Here is a 26,398-nt window from a genome sequence, read left to right on the forward strand (position 1 = left end):
TTAAGTGTGTAAAAAGTGACAGTTATTTACAGTAGATAAGAATACCGGCAACTTAATTTAATTTCTGTCTTGTTAAATGGGTATTTACTTAGAACCCTAAATCCCTTTTTTTTTTTTTTTTTAACTACTGAAACGAGTCAGATGATACAGGGGGTTCATGGATGTACTTATAACTTGAGAGTGTGCGTCCATAGTCTGTGCTGACATTCCCTGTTGTGATAACAGAGTGCTGCAATAAGGAGATCACTTTTTCATCTTCTCTTTGGAAAGGCTGCAGATACCAACTGGGCAGGGAATTGTGGGAAACTGTACTCTGATCATTTAAAAGCTGCTCGCCAAAGAAAAGCTGCAACGCAGTGTCCTCACATCTGTTCATCTCCAACCAGAACACCAACACGGACCTGACTCATATTTCTGTTGTTTTAGCCCCTCTCAATGGGCTCATGTCCTCACCTCTCTATTTTATTAGATCAAAGATGGCACTGGATTGATGTACTTTTTGTTCACAGGCAAATCACATGTAAGCAAACACTCATGTGGAGGAGGCCAAAATGTATTTACTTTATTTATTTTAGTCACAGAAAAACACAGGTCAGAATAAGATTATTGATGGCTAAGTTTGCTGGTTAGTTTTACGGTCCTGGTATTGTGCCTGCTGGCTCACTGTCAATCTGTCACGTCTGACTGGGACAGTTGAGGACAACAATGCCATTATTAACGTGAGGAAATATTATTTCTCTTTTCAAAAGTTTTAACTGAGACTTTGCGAGACAAAAATATTTGTATTACTATACTTATTTATATATTCCACTTTCCTGTATTTTCCAGTATTTGTTAGCTTTAGTCAGTCTAAATTTAGACACTGATACAGTTAAGTAACTTGGTTTTTTAGGTCATGCATGTAAAGGTCAGAAGTTATTAAGCAACAGTTGTCCTTTGAACTTGCTTGTTCCTCCCTCCTCCCTCTCAATATGGTTGTCACTCATCTCGCTGAGCTGTCTAAATGCCAACCCACAGACACTAAGTTTACTTTACAGTCAGAAGACACCCTTGTGTGTCCTAACAGCTGAATGTTTAGCTAATGTCTTTTTTTCTTAATTTATGTAGCAGCTCCATATAATCCTTTTTCATATTTTTGGACATTTCATAGAAGGAAAATTACAGGCGTTTCTAACGATGGTAACAATACCAGAACCTGAAACCGAATCATTTATACCTATGTTTTTCTGGCTGCGACACCCAATGTCCTCTGTGATAAAAGGCCACTTACGTTGAGGTAGTCATGAGTCTACCTGTCCAGTAGGTGGTGCTGACAGAAGAAAACAAATTCTCAAAAGGTTCTGCAGTCTTGACCACTCCATAAGTACCCAAAAGGACCAATTGAAATTCATAACGACGTTTAATTTTGAACAAGTGTTTTAGTACTCCCTCAATTATTAAAGACCCCTCCAGACATGTCCAAAAATAAAAAATGTTTTTAAAAAAAAAAACCTCTTTGAATTTGAGTGGGTTTTTTCCCCCCATAAAACTGGTTAAAAATTCCTGAAATGAGAATCTAGTCTATGAATTTATGCACATATTTTTTTCCTTTCATCAGTTAGTAAACAGTATGTCTCCTATGTCTGCATTTTGAATGTTTGTGCAATCAGGCTTCAAATTTCCACATCAATCCAGTTTGCTATTGGAACTCGATTGGCTTCCACACGACTCATCCCACCTCAATCAATCTACGCCTTAAACTCAGATATTAGAACAGGTCAGTCTTCCTTTGTCAAACTGTGAATATGTCCATAAAGAAGCCCAAACTTCAGGAGAATGACTAAATGTGCATATACGCAACATAAATATTTTTTTCAGCCAATTTATTTTGGTATGAGTTGCATTAATGGAAGACTCCATATATTAATGATTTAATAATCGTTTAACTCAGATCTGTGAGGTTCAGCAGCAGAGTTGTCTCCCAACTGATTCATGTGATATGTGACCTCAGCCTAAATTAAAGTGTGACCTCTCGAGCAACAAAGACAGCTGAACTGTGAATACTACGTTCTTATAATACAGTGAACACCCAAAAGTTTTCCAGGAAAAAAGTTTTTACTGAGAAAAAAAAAAAAAACATGGTCATTTTATAATTTTATAGCATATGATTGTATAAACATAAACATAGATGGACATCAATGAAAATCAGTTACATAAAGTTTAAAATACATCTACTCCTCTTTTAGCAGGTGAGAGTAAAATGCTTTTAAGAGGTTAAAATCTTTCACGTTTACATCAGTCAAAAGTTGACATACAGTGTTAAGTCATATGAGCTAAAACATAAACAAAGACAATTAGAAATCAATTTAAATTCAGAATTAACATTTCATCCATTCATGTCTGAGGCTGACAACATCAGTGGTCTTGAATGAGCTGACATGCTCGCGTACAATGACACATGAGGTTTTGACGATCATACCGCACAGTACAAAGAAAAACTGCCTCCCCACACATAACAAGTTGCTAGTAAAGGGTCGATTGCAAGTGCGGCCACTAAGTCTTTGAGCATCCAGCATCTGGGTGAAGATCAGGGTGTAGTAGCTGGGAAGGGTGTTGTTTTTGTTGGGTTTTGCAGTCAGAGTAGCCTCCCCCATCGTCTCACAGAGTGCTTTAGTGTAGTTAGTGGAGGAGGTATATGGTATTGGGGTAGTTCAGTGGTTGCCAGTTAAGACTAAAGGCAGTCCACCAATTTAAGGCGGGTGGAGAAAGCTAGACAGTGACTGGCTGACTGTCCGTGGCTAGCAAAGGCCAAGTTGATGAAGGGAATGGAGGCAGCAAGTGGATACAGCCTGCAGTTACCGTGGAGATAACTAGTTTTGATAGTCGGGGTGGTTTGTCACTGCGGACGGACTGACAAGAGGCGGGACAGTGATGAGGAGGACGCTACCTCCTCCCAGAAAGGTGTGGCTACCTTAAGAGTTCTTGGCGACCATCTTCATTGTGATGGTCTTCACTTCTGAGTACTCCTTCAAGCCGTTTTCTCCCCTGAAACAGGAAGCAGTAACAAAGCTGCTCAGTTTGTTTAAACTGTGAGGCCGACAGCAGCATATAAATATAATGTATACACTGCTGGAGACTCTTGAAGCAGAAACATTGCAAGATCCTCTTATATAAAGATTGATGTGATGTTAAGCAATTTTGAAAAGTAGGTTTTCAAAACACAAAGTCAGTATTAGTGACATTGTGGGTAATTTGTGTACACTCAGCAGACAGACGACCAAGTCATACTCACAATTCACGTCCATTGCCAGACATTTTATATCCTCCAAATGGACACTGTGTGCTGAGAGCATTGAAGCAGTTTATCCTGGGAAATACACAAAACATTGATCACTCAAGTGTATTTCACTCTGGTGGTTTGCCGAATTAAAGCTGCATTTAGAAAGGCTGAAGTAAAAACGTGTTGTCATCATCACTGCTATTTTTTAAACCCTCTGAACTTGATAAAATAATTCTGTTACTGTAAGCAAAAAAACGCTGTTGTTGACAGTTTGTTTTTTTGTGAATGTACAAGTTACAGCTGCCTGGGAAAGAACTAGTGAGAAGATGCTGTGAGGAAGAATTAAGAAAGTTTGAGTAGTGGATGGAAGTGAGGAAAGTGTGTGAAATAACTCTGACAGTAAACCTTCACATAGAGAAAACTGTGTAAATGTGTGTTTGAACCAGTTTGCGCAGGAGAGTAAAGAGATCTGAATATACAGTTTCCTGAAAATAAGGTTGAAAGAGCAGAGAACAGATTTATGGTGTGATGGAGCAAAATATTACATTGCATGTTTTGTATTTGTGATGGTGGTGGGATGGTGATTGGAGGACATCAAGGATGAAGGACAAGGTAGAATAATGTTTCTTCAGCAAGCAGATGGTTGTGGTCAACTTTGACAAGTGGTGTAAATTTTCTGGCAGATGCTGTATGTTAGCTATACTTTTAACCCTGCTCAAAACCATCTGTAGGTAATTACAAAAGAAACTAAATAATTTTGGGTGAACTCATCGAGGAACATTTTATGACCATTTCATTTCTACAAATTATAAAATGAAGGTGTCCGTTTACATTTACAATTTATGGTTTGAGTTGTTGTCGTCTACTTGAATATTACTTCTGATATTTCAACATCTTGAATGTTTGAGCTGTGAGGGAAAAAGTAGGAAAAAGGAAGGAAAGCAATTCTTTGTGGCTTGTATGATGGTAAAGTGGCACATTGCCAGGTTACAGTTTGTGGATGGTGGAGTCTGAAACCGTTGATACTTCCCACATGAAAAATATTACTGATTGCAGCTAAAGAAACCCAGCAGATGGAACTCACCAGACAGTGCCAGCCTGCATGGCTGTGGATATGGTCATGGCTTTGTTGATATCATTGGTGAATACAGCAGCAACCAAACCATAATCTGTGTTGTTGGCTCTCTCTATCACTTCGTCAATGGTTTTGAACTTCATGATCTGCTGGACTGGTCCAAAAATCTGTGATGAGATGAGATTAAAAATAAAAAGTAAAAACTTTAGCACTTCACTTATATTTTTGACATTTATTTCACAGCTTTAGTTATCTATTTTTCTGCAGTTCAGAAAAAAACACAAGATTAAAGACCCCAACAGTATTTAAAGTAGTTGAAATTCGTGACAACTTGACCAGCTAAAACATGAAATCCTTCATGGTATTGCCGTTCGAGGAGACTAACATAATATACTTTTGATATATTTTGCTGATAATACTTCAGAACTTCGACAATAGAACTTTGACATTTTTTGGCATTAATCCTTTAATTTAAGAATTATAGTACTTTATCCAAGAGTGCCTTTCACACAGATACACATGCGTCACTTGTGTTGGGTCTATCAAAATCCCTGGTCTTTCCCATTATACCTCCTCTCTGGCGATGCGCATGTCATCCTTCACATTAGAGAAAACCGTGGGCTCAATGAAGAACCCTTTCAAGCCCAGAGCTTTGCCTCCACACTCTAGCTTGGCTCCTTCACTGATGCCACTCTGGACGAACTCCAGCACACGACTCTGCTGCTCCCGGCTGATCTGTGGAGGTGGAGGACACACATTATGTTGGAGGCCAGGACAGAGAAGACAGGAAAAACAAACACTATGAAAGTGGACAGAAAAAAAAAAGCTTTTGCTCGAATGAAGATTCCTAAAACTAAGTCTGTTCACTTCACCTGTGGACCCTGCTCAGTCGTGGGGTCGAAGGGGCTGCCAACTATCCTCCTCTTGGCTCTTTCCACACTCCTCCGAACAAACTCATCATATATGGGCTCCTCCACAAAGATGCGAGACCCTGCTGTGCAGCACTGGCCTGCATTGAAAAACACACCCTGGTGGGCCTGTTCGACAGCCAGATCCACTAGGGAGACCAAGAGATATGAGTCAGTTAGTAGTTACATAAACCTGCTTGTTCATTCAAAGAAACTGCTGCGTGGAAATCATATTACAGCAATAACGCTAATAATTACATTTAAAAAAAAAAAAAGAAGCTTTAGCTGAAATAACTAAGAACTACCATCATCAGACACACACATAAAAACATAATCTGGTTAGAAAACATTATGCACGCAGTGTTATTGGAGCTGTCCTGTGCAAATCTGATACCTGACACCTGAGAGACAGGATCCTGCTGTTGTTCACAAAGGGTTAACGGACCCCTGTGATTTATGGGTCTCGGCTGAAGCACCCGACTGAGTCAGAGTCCATTCTCCTGATTTACAGGCCTTAGTGAGCCCCTCTCACGACTGCTGAAGGCATTTGAAAACCTTGGCACCCCTAGTTTGGTGCGCCGCTTAGAATTTATATGAAACCCATCCATCCAGAGGTTTTCATAGCACTGCAGAGCTACTGAGCATTTTTTAAATCCTCAGTCAGTGAGTGTTTTAATCCACCATTTGAAGGCCCAAAGAATTAGTAAATAAATAAAACAGTGATAGAGGCAGACCCACCACATAGTGAGGGTGACAGGTAAATAAAGCTACAGATAAAATATTACTTGATCAAACTTACAATCCGCATCGGCAAATATGATGTTGGGATTCTTCCCTCCCAGCTCCAGTGTCACTCTCTTCAGGTTGCTCTTCCCGGCTGCCTCTTGGATCAGCTTGCCGATCTAGCAGAGGGAACAGATCCAAGGTTTACTTATAGAGATACAGGCCTGCTGCCAGATCAGTAAATCAGCTGGACCCATTAAATATCTTAAAAAGGTTGGTTAGCTCCAAACATGGAATGTACCGGTCGGCCAGCTGAAACATGAGTTCTGCAAACACACAGGGTGAATATCTATTACAGGCTTTTGAAGACAGCAACAGGAAAACAAAATTATGTTTCAGCCAGGAACAGCATCTGATATGTAGTGAAGGGCAGGAAGAGGCAACCACAAGGTGTGTGGGTGGTGTCCACGTGGTGAGGTTGTTTGCTATGAAACGGTCTGGTGTGTTGATATCGAAGACGACCAGGGATTTTCTGTGGTTTTACCTCATCTTCATATTTCCAACTCTCTCCTTATCATATAACCAAAATTTAGGAACCATGAATAACACACTCAGATACAAAATTCCTTGATTAGATATTTAGGAAAATATCAGTTGCTCAAAAGAATCACATTTTTACGATTTTCAAATGCATACTATAAAGTTTCTAAGACTCTTTCAAAAGGTTTTCATACGAAAGAGAAATTAATGGAAACCAACAGATGCCTGAAACAGCGGACAAAAATACATAAAGTTTGGCAGATGGTTAGTTGTGATGTGAACTATAAATAATTGGATCGATAGGCTAAAGCATGCAAAACCACTGGTGATATCCTGTAAGGGAATAGAGCAACATTTTGGAAAATATGCTCATTCACTTTCTTGCCAAGAGTTCGAAAACATTGATACCACTACAGATATGCAGCTGGAGGCAGCAGCTGGTGTACTGAGCTGTACAAAGACTGAACACAGGAGGAATTAGCTCGAACTAACAGTGACAAAATCCAACAACCAGAACCTCCAAAGCTCACTAATTAGTATCTCGGTTTTTTTTTTAATCCGTACAAAAGCTTACAAAATGACAACTGTGACTTTGATGAGGGGGGGTTGGATGTTAATTAGTGAGCTTTAGAAGTAAGGTAAGATAAATGTATTTTGTGTGTGTACCTTTTAAAACAAGGGAACTCAAAGGGCTTTAAATGAGACATAAGTAAGGCATTAAGACAAAATATAAAAGAAACACAGCAATATATAAACAAACTCGTACATAGTATTTACATAAAACAAGAAGTAAAAAGGTTGGTTTTGTTACCATTGGACAGAGACTGGCTAACTGTTTTCACCGGTTTCCGGTCTTTATGTTAAGCTAAGCTAAGTAGCTGCTGGCCCTATATTTGGACAGACATTACAGTTGTCGTGTAACTCTTCACAAGAAGGTAAACGTGTTATTCCCAAAATGTCTGACTGCTGCTTTAAGTTTGATAGAGTCAGTCCGAGCCTACGAGGGGGCGACAGCTGTAGTATATGTACGAGATCTTTTTTTTTTTTTAGGTGTGAAAAAATGAAGGATAAAGTTGCACAGGAAACAAAAGACACTATTTCACTTACGGTAAATTTAGGGAAACACAACTTTAAGGACTTGACTGAAGAATGAATTAGCTGATTTAAATGATTTTTTTTTTTTTTAAATTTTTGTGTGTGTTCTGAGGTATTGCATTAACTTGACTGACAACGAGCCTGAGAAATCCCACACATCTCCCTCACAATCCTGCACCTTAAACAAGTATTCATCTTCCTGTTACTCATACAGCCTGTTTTATTTTCCAAGAAGAATGACAAGATAAAGCCAAAAAAAGTCCCGCTCAGTGTCCAAAAAAACCCCAAAAAAAACCAAAAAACCCCTCATCTTGTCTCACTATCGTCTCGTGTCTGATTTGCTTTTTTGTATATTGAAAAAAAAAAAAGACAAGAGGAGAGTTAACGGCTGTGCTATGGTACTGACGCTGCATAAAAACACCATACTTGGCTTGCCGACATTTTTTCTGATGCGTTTTGTCTGTCTTTGATCGGAAACACAAAGTGGCTGACTAAGGAAGTTTAGCGTGTGTTTATTCAGGGTGAAGGAAACACGCTGAGCTGCTAGACTCCTCCATGTGGACTCACAGCCACATGTGAGTCAGTAAGAGGATCAGTTGTGGTCCTAAAATCCACCTGTAGCTACTCCACCACCTTCCACCATGTGAGGAGATGCTGTGGTGGCTAGTATCCCCACCTCTGCTACTACAGTGCAGTGACTCACTGTCTGGGCATTAGCCGTCTCTGACAACACTGGCTCATTCTCTCAGTAATTGACTCCAGATCACATGAAACAACAAGAAAACTAGTAAAAAGAAAACTGGGCCACTTACAAAGGAAATGTTCAATCCCAACGAGATGATAAAACAGAGAAGATGTACAGTCATGCAGGTGCAGTCATGTAAGATGGTGTGCTCATAATACATGAGTGTTTATGACAACAGGAAAATGTATGTCTATGTTATACTGGGCTGAAGAATCAAAAAGACACAATGTTAAAGCCTTTCATTACAGATTAAATATTAGTAAATAGTTTACTTAATTTTCTATTAATATTGAGGTCAATATTTCTACTAGATAGATAGATAGATAGATAGATAGATAGATAGATAGATAGATAGATAGATAGATAGATAGATAGATAGATAGATAGATAGATAGATAGATAGATAGATGGTTACTTTATTAATCCCACAAGGGGAAATTTTTTCGCTACAGCAGCATTATAGGTACAGGAAAGCAATAAAACAACAGTATGAGTCCGATCAAAAAGTTCAGAGAGTGCTCCTGATGCACGCAAACGCATCGCAGCACCATGACGTGAACGGAGCAGATGTAACCTTTAAAACCTAAAGTTTTGTCACTTCATCAACATCAGCACCCGAGTTAAACACGTTTTTGTGTTCACTTGTCAGGCACATCAGCAATTTCACCGTGCACCTACAACTTGAGCAGAGGGCGCACATCAAAGTTTGAGTGAAAATGATGTTGAAAAGAAAGAATTTGTGGGAAGCCAAATCCAGCAAGTCGGGGCGGCGATTAGAGAGCCCGCTCTCAACACGCTGTAAGCAGGCGTATTCTCATGGAGGAGAATCAAAGTGCCATCGCGCCACAGTTCAGGTGATGTGCACCTCAGAATGTCACAGCAGAACTCGGTGTTGACTGTCTGACCCAGCGGGAGGAATTCACCGTGCGCTCCTGATCTGACGCTCCATCTTCGGTCTTGGACAACGTCGTTTGGCCCCTTTTGAAACCTGAATGTCACTCAAAACTCCCCTCCAGGCTCATTGCTTCATTGCCATAGATTTTCTGAAGCATTTAGAGGGTCTCTGTTGCTGATTTCCCGAGTTTGACACAATATTTGATGTGCGCAGATACGCTCAGACCAATGGTCACAAAAACGTGTTTAACTCAAGTGCCGATGTGGATCAAGCGATGAAACTTGGAATACTTACTCATGAAGGTCATTGCTTCCCTCTGCTCCTGGGAAGTCGGGGAGCTGCGCTCCGTTCACATGCAACAGGAGCAGAACCTTTTGATCACCCCTCTTCTGGTATGTTATATGGACCAATAGACAGCTGTCAGTTTAGCTAACTGTCTCTGAACAGAAAAGATGGCGCCGACCATAACCTGCAAACGGCTACATCCTGTTTTGGCGGGAACACAACAGCAGGGGCGGGATCAACCCTATCATCATGAATATCTGTCTTTGAGAGACTGAGTGATCGTTTCGCCACTGGTCGGCCGAATGCCAAGACTATCCATTTCAAATGAAAACCTTATCTATGTGTCATTACAAAAAGCAGAGCAGCCCAGATGTCCCTGTTCCTGCAACTTCCTCCAGCTCGCCTCAGGGGATCCCGAGCCGCTCTGCAACCTCATTCTCACATCAAAATATAAACTCTACATTCCGCTTGTTGAAAATGGTTTTACCAGAGAGGTCAGTCTGGTAGAAATGGCAGACGTTTATAAATGATATACTGTCCCCTCCGGCCTCAGGAATGACCTCAGATCAGAACACTCAACACCTAACAGGGCACATTACATCCTTTAGTTTCCTATTAACTGCCTCCCTGTTCTGCAAAGCTACAAGGTTCCATCCTGTGTGTGTCCTAATAGTCAGTTAAATGAAGAGCGCTGTGGAGGTACATTAATACAGCACAGACAGCAGAGGGAAAACAGATGAGAGGCAGTGTTTTCAGAGACGTGTTTGTATACTCTTGACAGCGCAAATATGTGCATGTGTGCAAGATAAAATCAGAGCCCTGTCATGAGGAGTAATGACAGGGTACGCAGCTTATGTAAGACCCCATTTGTTTGTCATTTAGACTTCAATGCAAGCACACAACATCTCCTAATTACCCAGTCCGCTCTTATGCTCTGCACATGTTGGTCACTGTGTCACTTGTGTTCAATGACAAAAGCGAGCAGTAAGCAGCTGCTGATCTTAGCCACTTCATGAGAGAGAAAAGTACCTCGGTTGATCCTGTGAAAGCCACTTTGTCTATGCCCATGTGCGAAGCAATTGCAGCTCCTGCTGTTGGCCCGAATCCTGGCAAAATATTGATGACTCCCGGTGGAAACCCGGCCTGTCAAAACAATATGAGAGGAAACAAGCGTTAGCGGAGATGACAGCAGAGCCAAGCAAAACCACAGGCAGTGTGGGGGAATCCGGACCCAACCCAACCTCCCTACAAACAGAGAGCAGGGGGAACATCAAAAAGAAGAGGGCAACAGACAGATAGTCTCCAAATAGAGGCGAGGCCAGGGAGGACAGGGGGAACACAGAGAGGATGTGGACACTCAGATTTGTACATTATTTGATTTCACAACAGGACCGTGTGATGCTGCATTGTCCCAATCCTGTTTAACTTACTTATGTGTTTACTCCTATTGTACACAGCTGCTCTCGCTAACTACACTTCAATGCACCGCTACACAGATATCTCACTTTGTCTTTAAATTGACCATATACTAAATTGTCTTAATCATATTTTGTGTTGACTCAACTGTAATAGCTGAACTGGATGTGGTAATATGTCCTTTTCTTCGTGTCTCAGCACTCCTATATGATGTGTCAGCATTTACATTACGTTCATATTAAGTCAGATGTAACATTTGCAGACAACTTGACGGATTCACTTTTTTTTCTTCCCAAAGCTAAGTTATTAATTAGTTATTAGTTCAATTACACTAAAACGTGCACATGATTAAGCGCTCATCATAGTTTATTGCTAGCTAGATATTTGGAGCAGTTTGTTACCAAGTGACAAACGACCAATAATAGCTCCTCTAAAATGAGCTAAATGGACTCTTTTGATTGTCATGTTAGACTATATTTTGGAGAGACGACCAGCGGTGGTGTGGTGCAGCCATTCTGCCCAAAGTTTGTCAACATGTCTGTAGTTCTTTTCACTGAATGAGCTATAATGTCAGTGTCACAAATTCCTGATATCTCTGACATGGAATTACATTACTTACGCACATAATAGCTCAGCAGCAAACCATTTGCAGCATGTGTGTGGCTGAGCTGACGGGTGCTCCAAGTCCCCAGTGAGGGGAGCTCCACTGCTAAGAGCTACAGAAGTTGTTTAGTGATAACGGCTACTCAGCACATTCGGTTTACTTTGAAGTGTCCATGTATCGTTTGTACGGGTAAGTGATGTCTTTTTTTCATCACAGGCCCCATGAGTTTCTGGGTAATCCGAAGTATCTAGAGCACTTTCACATCAAGAACACACTGAGTTTTTAGAGTGAATATTAATTTTGCGCTTTAAGGTCTACAAATTAAATTCTGTTGACCTTAGTTGTGTTAGGTTAATAGCAAGTCATAAAATGTGAATAATGTTTTTGTATTTTAGACGAACTGACCCTTTAACTTTAGCTCCATCTTGGCCGAAGTTAACCTAAGAGTCAAAATCAGGATTACAGACTCTAAATTTTTGCAGATAATTGATACTTTGCTAAACATCTGTTTTTTGTCACCTTGTGGTTACATTAACATTGGAGAGTCCAAATGAAGTGTTGCCCAGACTCATAGTGAACACTGTGTTCTTGGCAAAATGATACCTGTAAAGGATTCTGAATCAGTCTGTCAAGTACTAACGTTCGATTGTCTAAATAAAATGTTTTCTGTTATTTGTGTACCTCCTTGATGAGAGCTGCTATGTAAAGGCAGGTGAGCGGCGTCTGCTCAGCAGGTTTGAGGATGACAGTGTTTCCACATGCGAGTGCTGGACCCAGCTTCCATGCTGTCATCATCAGAGGGAAGTTCCACTGTGAATGACACACACACACACGCACACACGCACACACGCACACACGCACACACGCACGCACGCACACACACACACAAGCAGGAAAAAGACATCATGCATCTGACACACTGGGTGGTCACAAGTCAAGTTCAATAACTCATCGCTCTTAAGTCACTTACTCTCATTTTCACTTTGTCTAAACATAGTCAAGTGAGAAAATGTTCTCGGCACTTGTACAGTATTTTTTCTTCCCACAGTATTCTGAGAAAGTCGGGAAATTGCAACACATGTGCAAGAGACCCATATCACTGTACAACACACAGGCCTGTGTTATTTCTGCTTTGCACAGGAGCCCATGGGGCTCAACACAGAACCACACGCTTTCTGCACTCTTGCACAATCACCAATGTCTCCTTCTCCTTGATCTTTTCCTCCTTTCTCATCACTCTCCTCAAACCCACCATGTTAAATCCCTCAGCTCACTCTTCTGCTCCTCACTTCTCATTTCCTATAACTCAAACTCATCGGAACGGTGATTTTTTTTTTTAGGGTTTACCAGCAGGATTTACCCGAATAAACAATGACTGTCTGGAAATTACTGGGAAATGTAATGCAATAAACAGGCCACTATCTCTCTTAAACTCAACCAACTCACTCTTATCAGTTTGTTTTTCTTCTACTCTTCTATGTTCATTTGTATCAATTGTGGATGTCACTTGTAGGAAGGGTTATACTCACAGGGATAATTTGTCCACAGACTCCAATGGGCTCATATCTGGTAAATGTCAGATACTCTCCATCTGTGGAGGAACACACACAGATAAGCACATGCGCGCACACACACACACACACACACACACACACACACACACACACACACACACACACACACACACACACACACACACAAAGAGAAAACTATGTTATTCATTTCTAGCTTTAGCATGCACTAAAAAGCTTGAAAAATAACTCAAACACATGAAAACTGTCAACACCTGACACCCCCGGTGTTGTTGACTCAACATGTTAATTTGTAAATGAATCCACAGGCAACATTCCTGGTTCCTCAACCCTGGTGAGAGATTACATTTCGTCTCGAGCCTCCAACAGCACAGGCCTGTGTGTAACTGTTTTAGGTCATAGAGATGGGTGTTATGCTGGAAAGGTTTGTTCATTCCTCTTGCATTACTTGAGTAAAAGGAGGTACTTACTGAGGGTGTGCCATGCTTGTTCATTCTCCATAAAAACAATTCATATTGAGAAATGTGTGTATGAATTTGTTACAACAGTGGTCAGCTGATGATTGCCCAATGTTGCATTTGGACTGGAATTTTCAGTGGAAGATGACAAGACAAATGTCTTAAATTTCACTGGGAAACAGTAAAAATATGACAATGGACAAGAAACTACAGTAAAGTTTCCATATGTCAAACTTTTTCCTTAACTTTAACGTACTGTATATGTTGGGAAACTATTATTGTTTGCGGAATGAATCCATGAAGCTGGTAGACATGACATTTTCTTTGAGGCTTGTTTGAAAGTATGACGCTTGTAAATGACTTATATTTCAATTTGGAACGAGCAATGTAAACGATACCAAACTGTGTAGCCAAAGATGCTCCACATAATGAAACTCCCCATTCATCAAATTTAACACCACAATCTCAGCATAACAGGCAAGACAAATAGATGCTAACGGCGTTGTTGATGTCTTGCACCTCATCCTGCAGGTGAACAAACACGATTACTTACATCATTGCAGCTACAGGAATACCCTTGTTTATTTCCTCTGAAAGTCTACAAGAGGAACAAAGCTTCAACCAAAGCCCTGGGAAAAGGCTCACCATGGTTGGTTTGGCACCAGTGTACAAGAGAAGCTTTGAGAGGGACAATGCAGTGGTATCAGGAGGTTTCCCATGTCCTCTCTCTTATTCTCTTTTTTTCTTCCTGTTGAAACAGACAGCCAACTTTCCCCTCTTCCACCCCCAAATTCAAATGCATTAGAGGGGCGACACTGGCGGCTGCCTCTTCGGGACAATAAATGGACAATAAGTGTTTGCATTGATTAACAATGTGTTACCTTCCTTTGCTGAGTGTAGGCGTACTTTTTCTGCAAAATCCCCCAAACACCAAATTTCTTAGAGGAGCTATGACTTATAGTGTAGTAACGCGGTGTTTGCACAAGTTTTACATTAATAAAATGATGCTTGTGGCAAAACCTTTTTGCAAATTTACTATTATATTAACTTTAAAGTTGCACTCCTGAAATGCTTTACATTAAGAGTTGATGTAATGTGTAATTCTCATAATGATAAACCCACAGAGGAAAATTACCTGCTGTTCTGAACAGTTCAACTGAGAATTTTAGTATCTTTCAGCTCACTGTTTTGTTTTTTCCCGTCCACAACTTTACTGTTTTCATTTACTCACAGTCTCATATTACCAAGTTTGCCTGGCAAAAAGCAGTCAGATACATCCAGTCAATCCTATGGATTAAAGCTAACTATTAGCTGAGAAGTTTGTCATAGCAATGTAAAAGATTTAAGAGTTGTGTTTCAACTGTTCCCAGGAGGCCTAAAAAAATTGCATTACTCATTCCTTAACAAGTAAACAAGATTAACAATCTCATAAAGCAACAAACTGATGGTATTTGATAGTTTTTAATACAAGCACCAATAACCAGCCTGGGAATTTACCAAAACAACACCTCTCATCTCTAAAATGTCTCCAAAGGAAAACTCCAATCCAACTAATTGTTTCTTTTACCTCCCACCACCATTCTTCCTCATCACCAATCTGCTTTAGTCCATTTCACTGAAACTCTGCTGTAGTACTCAAAAAGGGCTCTTACCCATTGGAATGGACGTGCCGTGGATCTTGTCTGCATATCCAGCAAAGTATCTCAGTGTCTTTATAGTTCCTTGGAGGTCCACAAACAGGGTGGGCAGGAAAGGCTTCCCACTGTTCAGCGACTCAATAGTCTGAAGAGAGACGAGGTAGACGTATGAGAAATATGTGATATAACCTTGTGATCCTCACATAATTCCATACCTTTCTATCCTTTACACTCACCCAAGGGTGAAATGTGACACTAAGATAACACTAAACTGCAAATACAGCCCCTCAGTTACAGTTATACGCTCTCTATAAGGCAAAGCAAATATGCGCATTTTCAAACACAGAGGCAACAGAAAGTGCTTTGCAGAAGGCCTAAAAAGTATTAAATACCAAGATAAACATTGAATTAAATGAAAATAAGAAAATAAACAGACAAAAGTTAAAGTACAATTTCAGTGCACTGATGGAATCGTCAAACAGATTGTGTGTAAAAACCTTTCTTCGTATTAATTAAAAGTTTGTGTCCACTTACTGCTAGATAGACGCTGTCCCTCTCCACCAGGTCAGCTAGTTTGGACAGCAGTCGACCCCTCTCAGACGCATCCATCCTTCGCCATACGGAGCCAAAAGAAAAGGCGAGCCGAGCCGCCTGCACTGCTTTATCAACATCGGCCTTCATGAAACAGAAACATTTCAATCAATCGTCAGCTAATCAAATGTCTTGCTGTCCCTTAGACTCATGAAATCTGTTTCTCCACTTCAGAAGTATGTCTGCATATTTACTATTAAATAACTGAACCCTGATGAAATAAAGGAAATCTGAACTGAAGGCAAGACTTCAAGTCACAGTGATCAGAAAAAAACAAAACTGGATTTTTATTATTGTCAAACTAACCAGTGATAGAAAGGTTAAGTATGTTTACTCAAGCAATTTGTGATACTTTATACTCTACTACCATTTCAGAATATTTTCTAGTTGCTGTTCAGGTTTGTCTGCAAAACATTTGATCAGTCTATGAAACATAATCCACAGCACAAAATACATAATCAATGCTTCGTTAATGATCCACACTCATGCTAATATAAAACTGAAGAGGGACATTTTGCACAATGAGTACAAAATGTACTTTAAGTACCATTACTTGAATAAAATTGGCAATGCAGGAGAATTCATATCGTCTGGTCGTGCTACTTTTACAACCTCGGTTTTGCTGCAGAGTATTTACCTTCTCTGCCTCCTGGACCTCACAGATCTGCTCTCCAGTAGCCGGGTTGCAGGCGGGGAAGACCTTCCCACTAACAGAGTCCTGCCACTCGTTGTTGATGAAAATCTGCAGAAGAAAGTGCAGATTTGAGTATTTCAGGAAACAATAACTCATGTTAAAGAGATTAAAAGTCATGAATGTAGATGTGTTTGCTTTTTAACAAATTAATTGCACAAAATGATTATTAAAACATTAGATATTTTATTCAAAACTGAATTATTTGACTTTGCAAACATACTGAGCTTGAGTGAGATATTATGACTACCTTTTTTATTTTGTGAATACTTGTGTTATCGAAAGTAATGATTTCATGACATGTTGGCTGCAGTAATGTGCTTGTAGACTGTGAAAGACTAACAGCTCTCAGGCAGCAGGCCCAGCACTCTTGTGTAAGGGATATGGGAGAATCTCGGGAAATCTGGACAGAGATTCCTGCCTGTCCAGCATTGCTCTCTGGGGAGTGCTCCACCATCCAGACAAAGGGGGTGGGTGGGAGTGGGGGTGCAGATAAATCCCTATCAGACACAAGACCCCCACCCACCTACCCACCCCCAAGCACACAGACACACGTTTCACAACATCACTGCTCGTTTACGAGATCATAAAACACGTGCTGCGCTTGGTTTCTGTGATGCGTTAAAGCAAGTCTTCCGTTAAACAACCGCCTGGGATTCCAAACAGGACATATTCAACATCTATGAAGACCAAAAGAAAGATAAATGTTTACACAATCACAAAAACCAGAGTTATGTCACTGAAATAAAAGCTGCCCTCAGGAGAAGTGGAACAAAATGCAAGGTGTGATTTGAAATGGTAAATATATCTTATTGCATGATAAGTCAGCAACAAAAATCTCCCTCCTCAATGACATGTTTAGATTCATTAGGCAGACTACTCACACACTGTTTTTAATGGCTGTCAGTCTGTCTGATAGATAGTGTGCAAGGAGAACATCTGCTGGCACAAATCCCTCTGTGTATACATATGCTCTTACCGTCCTTTGACTTTAGAGGAGCTCTGATGCACCAAGAGCAAACCTGAGAGCAGGGTTCAAGTATCCCACTGGCCTTAGCCTCCCTAAACTCTCCAACATGTTTACCTCCATAAACGCTGGGCTTTAAGTACTATTTAATTGGCTGTAAACTGTTCGCCGTGTTTACTTTCGGGCTGGTATAAAATGCCAAGGAGTCTGAAAACTGTTGGAGTCACTCTGCCTCCCTCCTCCTCTTCATTCCCACGGCTCAGTGCCTCACAATGTGGACTCTGCGTATGATTAACTCACATGCAGATGTTTAAGGTGTACAGTATCTGTGTGTACCACTCAACAGAGCAATACTGTAGAGGCCCATTCCTCTATGATTCCTTTGTAGTGGTCACCCCCAAACCATCCCCCACACACCTCAGCACACACACAGTTAGATGCAGGCCAGAGTGGCTTCTCTCTCTCTACCAGCTCAGTATTCTCAGGCGCCTTCCATCAGAGGCCACCTTTAATCTGCTGCTCATTAAGAGCACTTCATAAAATTGTCAGTAACGATAAGGAGCAGAGGGCCAGCTACAAAAACAAAAAGTCCTGTAGAGCACTGAATTAGTTTTTAAATTTATAGGGGCCACTGAAGTGGGGCGCCCTAAATCAGAGGAGCCCCCTGACAGCCTCAACAGTCCGAGCAAGAATGCAGACCATGGGTAGCTTTATGCATGGCGTAACCCCTCTCACAAGATGCTGCTAAAGGAGAACGGATGAAGCACGAGAACAGTGGAGCAGGCCCCACCTAAATCACGGCCAGAAAAGGACAACTGTCAGCCGCCGCTTGGCTCGGCCCTCTCGCTGGGCTCGGACTGGTGTTAGACTTTTGTTTCGTTCCATTGAGAGACTTGATTAAGATGACAGGCCAGAGACGTAAATCAACTCTCAAGGTTTCTTAAAATTGCTTTTAGGATCATTTGGACGAGGGGCAAAGAACGCAAGGATGAAAAAACAAGTGCAAGGGTGCATGTTTTCAAATAACAAATAGTGTTTTCTTTCCCATTCCCGGCGGGGTCATTACTATCACATCACATGATGGTTGCATGTTTATGAAAGTCTGCACAGCCACTCAGTAGAATTAACTCAGTATCCACAAACTGCAGAAATGAAAACAACATCCTCAAAGTAAACATGTTCCTACTCTTACAATTAAGCCGGTACTTGACTTATCCGATATTTTCTAAACTGCAGGTATGAAAAAGTTTTGAAACATAAAGTTTTGCACATTTTTATGCCGCCGCATTAATTTGAACAAGCATTAAAATTGACACGGAGCTGCGATATGTGACGCCTGACGCATAATGAGGGGCCTGATGTGGATGAGAGTTAAGCAGTAAGCATATGGGTCAGGACTTTGTGCATGGGTCACAGGACAGCTGCAAACATTTAGCAACTCCCATGCTTTTCTGTAAAAGCTGTCAATCACATCATTCAGTGAGAGCCTGGCCGTGGCGATGATGAAAAGATGAGACACGATGTGAACAAACACGTTCTGAACTTTTTCTGTTCATTTCAGATCAGCTACAAATTGGCTCCCGCGTCATCCAAAACCAAACGTTTCACGCATGCTAAATTAAAATCAAGACGTGTTCATCTTGTAACAAAAAAAAAACTAGGATGTTAATGTCCTGCATTTTAACAAAACTGTGCGTGATATTTGTGATCATTCATTATTTTTTCCGCCTGAACTGCAATAGGAAGTAAGAAACGCCAAAATGTTTTCTGCAGCCAACAAAACATCTGTTTGGCTCTTCAGCTCAGATGCTAACGGCTGAAGGAATATGTAAGACTACTCAGTTCTCGTCTTATTTTGTAAAGCGGGGGGACGGGTGGGGGGGGGGGGTGTGCGCATACGTGTGTGTTTATACACAACAAGCCAAAATTCCACAGCCAGACAAATCCTACGGGCACCTGCAACACTCGTCTGCTCAGGAAGTTTCATATCCTCCCCTATCACAGGACCTCTATTTCCTTTCTGGTTCTGGATGGGTTTCAAAACTCTTATAATTACTACTGTTACAAGAGAGTGGAGAGCATGTGAAAGTGGAGACCAGCTGGTGTTTTTTCTCCTACTCCTCTCCACATGTCTGACACCATGGAGCCTTCATGTTTTTCATTCACACACCCACAGACAATGCCACCCTGCGCTCCTGGGTTTGGCGAGGGCGACCTCGCTGTCACCGACTGGCAAACGTCTTTGTCTCGTCTGTATGTGTGGGCAACTCCTTAAAGCTCTTCCTCCTGACTCCAAAGTCATGTGAGAAACAAGCTAATTACAAACAACTTTTTTTTTCTTAATATGTTTTTCCAAATCCCAAAATAGATACCTGCTTAACAAAATTTCAGGTCAGATTCTTAATTAAAAATGCGTATTTCAAATTGGTAGTCAGTCATTTTTTCTTTTCGAATTTATGAAACCCAACACTTTCACATCTGAGTTGAGGCAAACGCCCAAAAAGAAACTTGTTGTCACTACTTAATAGGATATTATTTACTACACAAAAATATATGATAACACAATCTACAGTCCTGATAAAACACAGAGCAAAACACCCAGGCTACATGCAGTTAAATTTTCATGAATCAATAATAAAACTGACCTCTCCTCTCACTAGTGGGTGTTTTTTTTACCATCTGAGGTTTGATGGGTTTCCTGTGTACTTAACCATTCTTTAAATCTCAGGTCAAGGGAGTGTTTAAAGAAGGTTTTTACATAGTTTTACTCCTGGGATTAGTGTGGACAAAGAGGAAGTAATTTATAATGCTTTTCCACAGACAAATAAACATCCAGATAAGCACTCCCGTCTTTGTCGTATCTTGTGCTCACTCGTTCCAATAGATTTATGTGGCCAAGTGTTTTTCATAATGACACCGTAAGGATTTACACGTTTCTTGTCAAGAGGGCTGCAGACCGAACGTATGGGAAGTTAACAGGGTAACCTCGCTGTCACTGCTCTTCCTTAAACAGTGATTAAGAGACAGGGGACACGATGTTGACGTGTCTGCTAAGATGATAATTTACACTCGCTGCACAAGTAGGCATTTCACACCGATGGACATATTAATGGCAGTGCACACTTAGCCTGTCACAATCAAAGAGATGTGTTTTAGAGAGTATGTGGCCATGTGTGTCCGAACAAGGAGATTGTGTAAGCAAAGGCATAGAAGGAAGGGAGGAGTTCTCGCTGTGCTCATTGTGATAAATCATTTAGTTGCACAGTATCCACTAACTTTGACTCTGTTTGATGTTGATCGCAGTAAGATGGTGGTTTTGAAGTGAAAAACTCCAGAACTGTAGGTCAGGCTCGGGCAAGGCAGGGCCACTAACCCACACAGTGAGACAGGGTCATAATTTACACCCCGGTGGACAGCACCTAGCATCGGGGAGCCCCAAGACTCCATCTGTACTATCTCAATCAGTGACAGATTGATGGAGCCTCTTATTCATCCAAACTGAGGGGATGTCTCTGCACAGACTGCTTTACAAATACACAGGTCTTCAGCAGACAGATTCTGCACATCGGTTCCTATGGTGAAAGTGCACTAATGCCACCATGAGCAAAGCAACAAAGAAAATTTATAACTGTTGATTAGATTAGGAGATCTGTAACTCTGACAGTGAACAAGGCCACCGAATGTGATCCCTGAATCTGGTACTTGTTACTTCTTTACATTTGTAGCACTATCTTCTATGTTATCACCCTTTTTAGTGCAACAATAAAGACAAACTGGGACACATTTTAAAAAGATTTTTTGAATTCAAAATCTTATCAGTTGACTAACTGCGCTCATTTTTTGAAGCAGTTTCTTTAGTTTAAAAAAAAAAAAGACATTACAACAGCCTCTGTTATGTCAAATTAAAAGGCTGAACATGTTCTAACTTTCACTTGAATTTTTACCACGCAAAAAACATTTTATAGACTGTTCCTTCACAGCTAAAAGCAACAAAGCCATGCTTTTATTTCCACTCTTGTTAAATCCGTCCCTCTGAGTGTCTCGTTTAACAACTCATTATCACTGAACAGTGTGAAAAACCACAAAGGCCAGATGTATCACCTGCTAAAAAGAGCAGGAAAACTCTCTCCTTAATTCTACATAAAACACTCTCTTCTCCGCTTCTGCCACAAGTGAAAAACATCAATAAATAGCCATCATCGCTCTCTTATTTATGGCTTCCTTTGTGGTCCTATCAACCTTTAAACTGTTTCTGTCTTGTAACCCAGCTGTTCGACTCTTCCAGCGATACAAAAGTGGGGGTAGGGGACACAGAGAAAACCTTCCTCCTCATGCTTTTAGCAACAAGAGAAAGTGTGTGTGAAAAATGATCACGGGGAAATGAATTAACTAATATAAGAACTACCCTTTTTCATGTAGATGCATACAGAAGGGAGATATCTCAACTGATACAATCATACGTGTCTTTGATGGTGAACAGTTCGTGACTCGGTGAAAAGGACAAGGGGCAATTACCCTTTTTTTTTTAATCACACGCTTCCCTGTTGCAGAACGACATCTGTTAAGTCCTGATATTGTACCAGCCATATCTGTTTCCAGGGACATCTTTGAATTGCAAAACAAAGACAAGTCACGTTGAGGTAATGACAAAATTTGTCAAGATTGTTCGAATACTCGTCAAATTAGAAAAAGTTTCATATTGCAGAAAAGTTGCATGTACTGAATATACATCAGTTTAAAAGCAATATCTGAGAAAAAAGGACAATATCAGAGAACAACGTTGGCTGTTTCCTTTGCAGTTAGCAGGGTGGAGAACAGGAACAGGGTGTGAGGAGAGCCCACGCCAGGGGTGCCCATAAATCAGGGCCCTTCTGCCCCCTATGTCCACCAAACCAACAGGGACTGGATGATCCAAATTCCTGGGGGTTAATTCACCAAGTCGCTCCCTAAATTTCCTCCTGTACACCGTTGTTTCCACCCTTTTAACCAACACTCTGCACTGTGAAGGAATGGAAATCTTGCAACACAACAGAGCCTATGCAACATGTACTGTCCTCTTTACGGTGCAGCAGCAGCAGCATGCCCTTTGCACTTAAAACCATGAGGTATGTGTTAACACAGAGCAATTATAGCAGTGAATGAACTTCCACCACGCTATCATTAAATTGTCCTGTGTGTGCCCTTTTTATCTTGTAATCATAAAAACACTTGTTCAACAGCCAAAGGACCTTTTCAGTATCAACAAATTGCAGCAGGCTACACCCCGACTGTTAAGACTGACGAAGTAAAAATCACTGTTAACGCTACAACAATCCAAGACCTGATCTTAAACTAATGATGTCAATTTACTTGAAAGTGAATGAATTGGAGCATGAATAAAAAAAAAAAAACCTATCAAAATGTTTAAGACAATTTATCAAACAGAAACAATACAATTTGTATGACGGCTATTTTTAATGTGAGTGGATCAACATTTGTTGTGGGTGAGGACTCACATTCAAAGGTAGAACGCTTGAAATGAGATTGACTTGTATTAATGTACTTGTTTTTGCAAAAGTATATTAACTGTTATTTACTTATCACGGCAACAAAAAGTATAGATTATCAGGGTTTTTTTGTGGTTATTTGCAACATTTGTTTCATGACTGAAATTTATTGAATCAAGTTCTTTGTTTGACTCATGCTTCTTTCTGCAGCTGTTGCATCCTCTTTCTCTGAGTGTGTCCCACCCACACACTCAGAGAAACCGAAAACTGCCCTGAAAACACATTTTTGACAAAACACATTTCAATTCTAAACCATTTACTCTTTAAACTAAGTTTTTGTTTTGTAATAATTTGATTCAAATAGTCTGACCTGTGTAATTTTTTTGGACTTAAGTGTCTTGTCATTACTGATGTCATTAAAAAGAAAATAGAGCAGGCTGAGAGGATTTTTTTTTTTTTTGTATTTGTTTCTTCGTCTTCTTTTTTTTGGGAGGCCGGGGTGGGGGGCGGGGGGTACTGATGCCTATTATGACTGTGAGCCAAAATAATTACAGCAAACTAAGAACTTTACAACTCAATAAATATATAAAAAAAAAAACCCACCTATACCCTAGTCATATGGGAATAATTTAAAGACAGAAAGTTTGGGTTTCAGTCTTGCAGGATTAAGTACCATTTTAGTTACTTACTTACTTATTATGTCCCTTTAAAAACATGTTGTATTAATTGGCTTCCCACAGTAACCTGAAATGATGTTGGCCTGGGTCCTCAGTGAAGCTGCACTCCAGGTGCAACGTGGCACAAATATAAAATAATATAATAACAGTGGGGAAAAAATGACCACGTGACTCATTGTTATAAAATTGTAGTCGGTCTGGCACACAACACGGTCAAACTATGACATGCTCTTTATCAATAGTAGCCTACGTTACTGCGTCTATTAAAAAAATGAACTGGCCATTTTGTTGCACGAGCAATTATAACTACCAGCCAAATCAATTAATTCTAGGTCTGTGCAGTTGAGCAAATACTCACATTTAATAAAATTATAAATCAACTAAATTGTTTCAAGGAGTCAATTTGTTGTATTTATCACCTAAAGTGGTACCACCAAAACACAAACAAACTTTAATACGTATAAAAAGTGTTATATCAGTTATATTTAGTATACATTATTCATTAATTACAACACTTTGCAAGAGTTATGGATGATGTAATGATAATTTACACTGAACACGTGCGGATGAAAAAAACTTTATCGAGACTTAAAAACGTGCAGCGGTCAGTGATCCAGGTCCGTAGGCTACTTACAGTTATAAAGGTCTGTTGTGAGAAGTTTATCAAGGTCTGACACTGAAGCTTCAGCTGCTGACCCACAGACTCCGTTTGGTTGTAAGAGAGTTCTAAGTTTTGGTTTCAGATCAGACATATCCTGCGTGCAGGAGCGGGGTTGTTAGGCAGAAAGCAAACTCGAGTCGGTCGGCGGCGGAGTGTGAAGACAAACAGACCTTAGTGTACTTGATCTCCGGGTTGGGCACCGGTGAGGGCATCAGCTGGAGGGATGCCATGAGAGCAGCGGGGTCGCTCTTCACCTCTCCGGGGATCTCGATCTTACTGGAAGTCATCACGGCCGTCTCTCCACTCGTCTGCCTGCTGCGCCTCTCTCGGGGGTTTTTCAGCGGATTTCTGATTGGGATTTTGGGCTCCTTCCTGGGTTTATAGCCAGGTGTCAGCCGCGGTTCATTTTCATTGGGCAAAGAGAAGGGCTGTCCTTTTGAAAATTAAATTCAAGCATTTACATAAACGACCTCAGCCATGCGTGTTAAGGAGGAGGAACACATCCACCCCACCCACCTCACACTCCCGGTGCACTCAGTTTCCACTGTTTTCACTCACCAACAGCTGACGCTTTTCTTCACTAATTCAGTTTTGAATAGGCACATATCATGCTCAAACTCAATGCCATGAATTATCAAAGTAGTTGGGAACTGATCAATCACAAGTATCTTAACTCAATAGAAATAATAATTTAGTACTATTTTTCCATTAGGTAACTTTACGCATTTGGCTAAAAAGTTTCTAAATGGGCCCCTTTGATGAAACAGACTATAGTTACTCAAACTTCCTGAAGCATAATAGCCTAATGAAGCCAACATAACTATTTGTTTGGCAAAATAATCTTCTCACAAGGTCCATTTAGTAGCTCTGGAGCTTATCGCATGATCTTCCTCTGCAGATGGAGTTTGCCCTGTTGACATGCAATTGTAGGCTAAGTATTCACATTTACATGTTTCTGAGCACATTAAAGACTTTCAGTGTAGTTCAAAAGTTAATTATTTTCCTTGGAAGCGGCAGTTAACAAAGCAACATCACACAAATGCATTAAAATCTAAATGTAAACTCTCACACTATTATCAACCATCTTCTAAGTGGATAAAGGTGTCAGAACACTTCTCGGCTCGCTATCACCCTGACTGTAGTCTTATTTGCCTGACACAACCTCCCCACAGGTCTGAGATCATATGCAAATGTAAACTACAGGGATTGCTGCTACTTTGCTGGGGGTTTGTTGGCAAAGATTTGTCCCGCAGGTGATAATTCCTTCCAGCGCCTCCTTTAAACCTCCTCAATAAACATCCCCCAATTAGCTGTGAGCGAGCCAGTCTCAGAAAACTAAAGGAATGAAAGAAAACCATAGTACATCAGAAACAAAGGCTCACACTCTAATGAAATCACTCGGGTAACAACAGCCGGCAGTTTGCGGGTAAAGATGTAAATAATGTTCATTTGTGGATTAAAGATTGTGAAAAATGTGAAGAACGAGGAAATTAATAAAGAACTGTGGTTAATACAAATTATCTTATTTTAGCAAGCTCAGGTTTAATAATCCACTTGAACCAGCCTTTCCATTTTAGATTTCATAATCTGAGCCTCTTGACAGGACAAAGGAGTTTGGAGACAGATGTAGGCACATCATTTGCAAATCCCCGGAGGATGCTTTTTCTCCATCAGCACATCACCCTTTTTTCACAGCATGGGCGACACTCTCAAAGTGTCTGTTTCACATCAAAGAGGACGTGCCTGAAACGGTGACACTGATTAATGGATTCAAAACATCCCGTCCTCAGCCTGTCGCCTCACCTTTTCACAAAGCGCAGTGAACGGAAGATAAGACATACCGGGGAGACGGTGGGACAAACTTCGGTCGGCATCTTCAAATGTATTCATGGAGCTCCCTCTGTTGGATGAAGCGAGCCTCGGACACTGCAGGGTCACACTCCCATCCGATGAGATCTGCACATTATCTAGCAGGATCAGCGGTTTAATAAGCTGAACTGGGTGTTGATGGTAACATGAAACGATGCAAAATGGAAATATGACTGACAGGATGTCTGGAAGAAGTTGATCTGGGCTCACAGCATGAAGGAAGTTGAGTGAGAAACGTTTACAAACGTGGCAAAAGAAAAGTGAGTCTCCCCGACACGCACGGT

At 40.7% G+C, this 26,398-nt stretch overlaps 1 protein-coding gene across 2 annotated transcripts; it reads right to left on the reverse strand.

Moving 5' to 3' along the window:
• Nucleotides 1–1,977: 1,977 nt before the first annotated feature.
• On the reverse strand, nt 1,978–24,667 carry aldh1a2 (aldehyde dehydrogenase 1 family, member A2). Of its 2 annotated transcripts, none has more exons than XM_069174223.1 (13): nt 24,416–24,667; nt 16,401–16,505; nt 15,707–15,847; nt 15,188–15,317; nt 13,075–13,136; nt 12,227–12,355; nt 10,555–10,668; nt 6,042–6,144; nt 5,207–5,391; nt 4,905–5,069; nt 4,344–4,501; nt 3,272–3,346; nt 1,978–3,024 (listed from the first exon to the last, which is right to left on the reverse strand). In XM_069174223.1, exons 1-13 carry the CDS (start codon nt 24,530–24,532, stop codon nt 2,952–2,954), a joined length of 1,557 nt encoding a protein of 518 aa, XP_069030324.1. In that variant the 5' UTR covers nt 24,533–24,667; the 3' UTR covers nt 1,978–2,951. The 2 variants fall into 2 exon arrangements, with proteins under 2 accessions (XP_069030324.1, XP_069030325.1); XM_069174224.1 differs by lacking the exon at nt 24,416–24,667 and adding an exon at nt 24,219–24,283 and having other exon boundaries at nt 1,981–3,024.
• Nucleotides 24,668–26,398: the final 1,731 nt, after the last annotated feature.

The sequence above is a fragment of the Embiotoca jacksoni genome, unplaced genomic scaffold (assembly GCF_022577435.1).
Source record: "Embiotoca jacksoni isolate LCO1_2020_lvr unplaced genomic scaffold, fEmbJac1.0.p SCAF_6, whole genome shotgun sequence".
Lineage (NCBI taxonomy): Eukaryota > Metazoa > Chordata > Actinopteri > Embiotocidae > Embiotoca > Embiotoca jacksoni.

Excerpts from the sequence above, each read along its gene's own strand:
- aldh1a2 (XM_069174223.1), bottom strand. The coding sequence starts at position 24,532 with ATGACTTCCAGTAAGATCGAGATCCCCGGAGAGGTGAAGAGCGACCCC. Across the intron at positions 13,137-15,187 it reads CGGCACGTCCATTCCAATGG|ATGGAGAGTATCTGACATTT; the intron begins GTAAGAGCCCTT and ends GTTCCTCCACAG. Across the intron at positions 12,356-13,074 it reads TCTGTGGACAAATTATCCCT|TGGAACTTCCCTCTGATGAT; the intron begins GTGAGTATAACC and ends TGTCATTCACAG.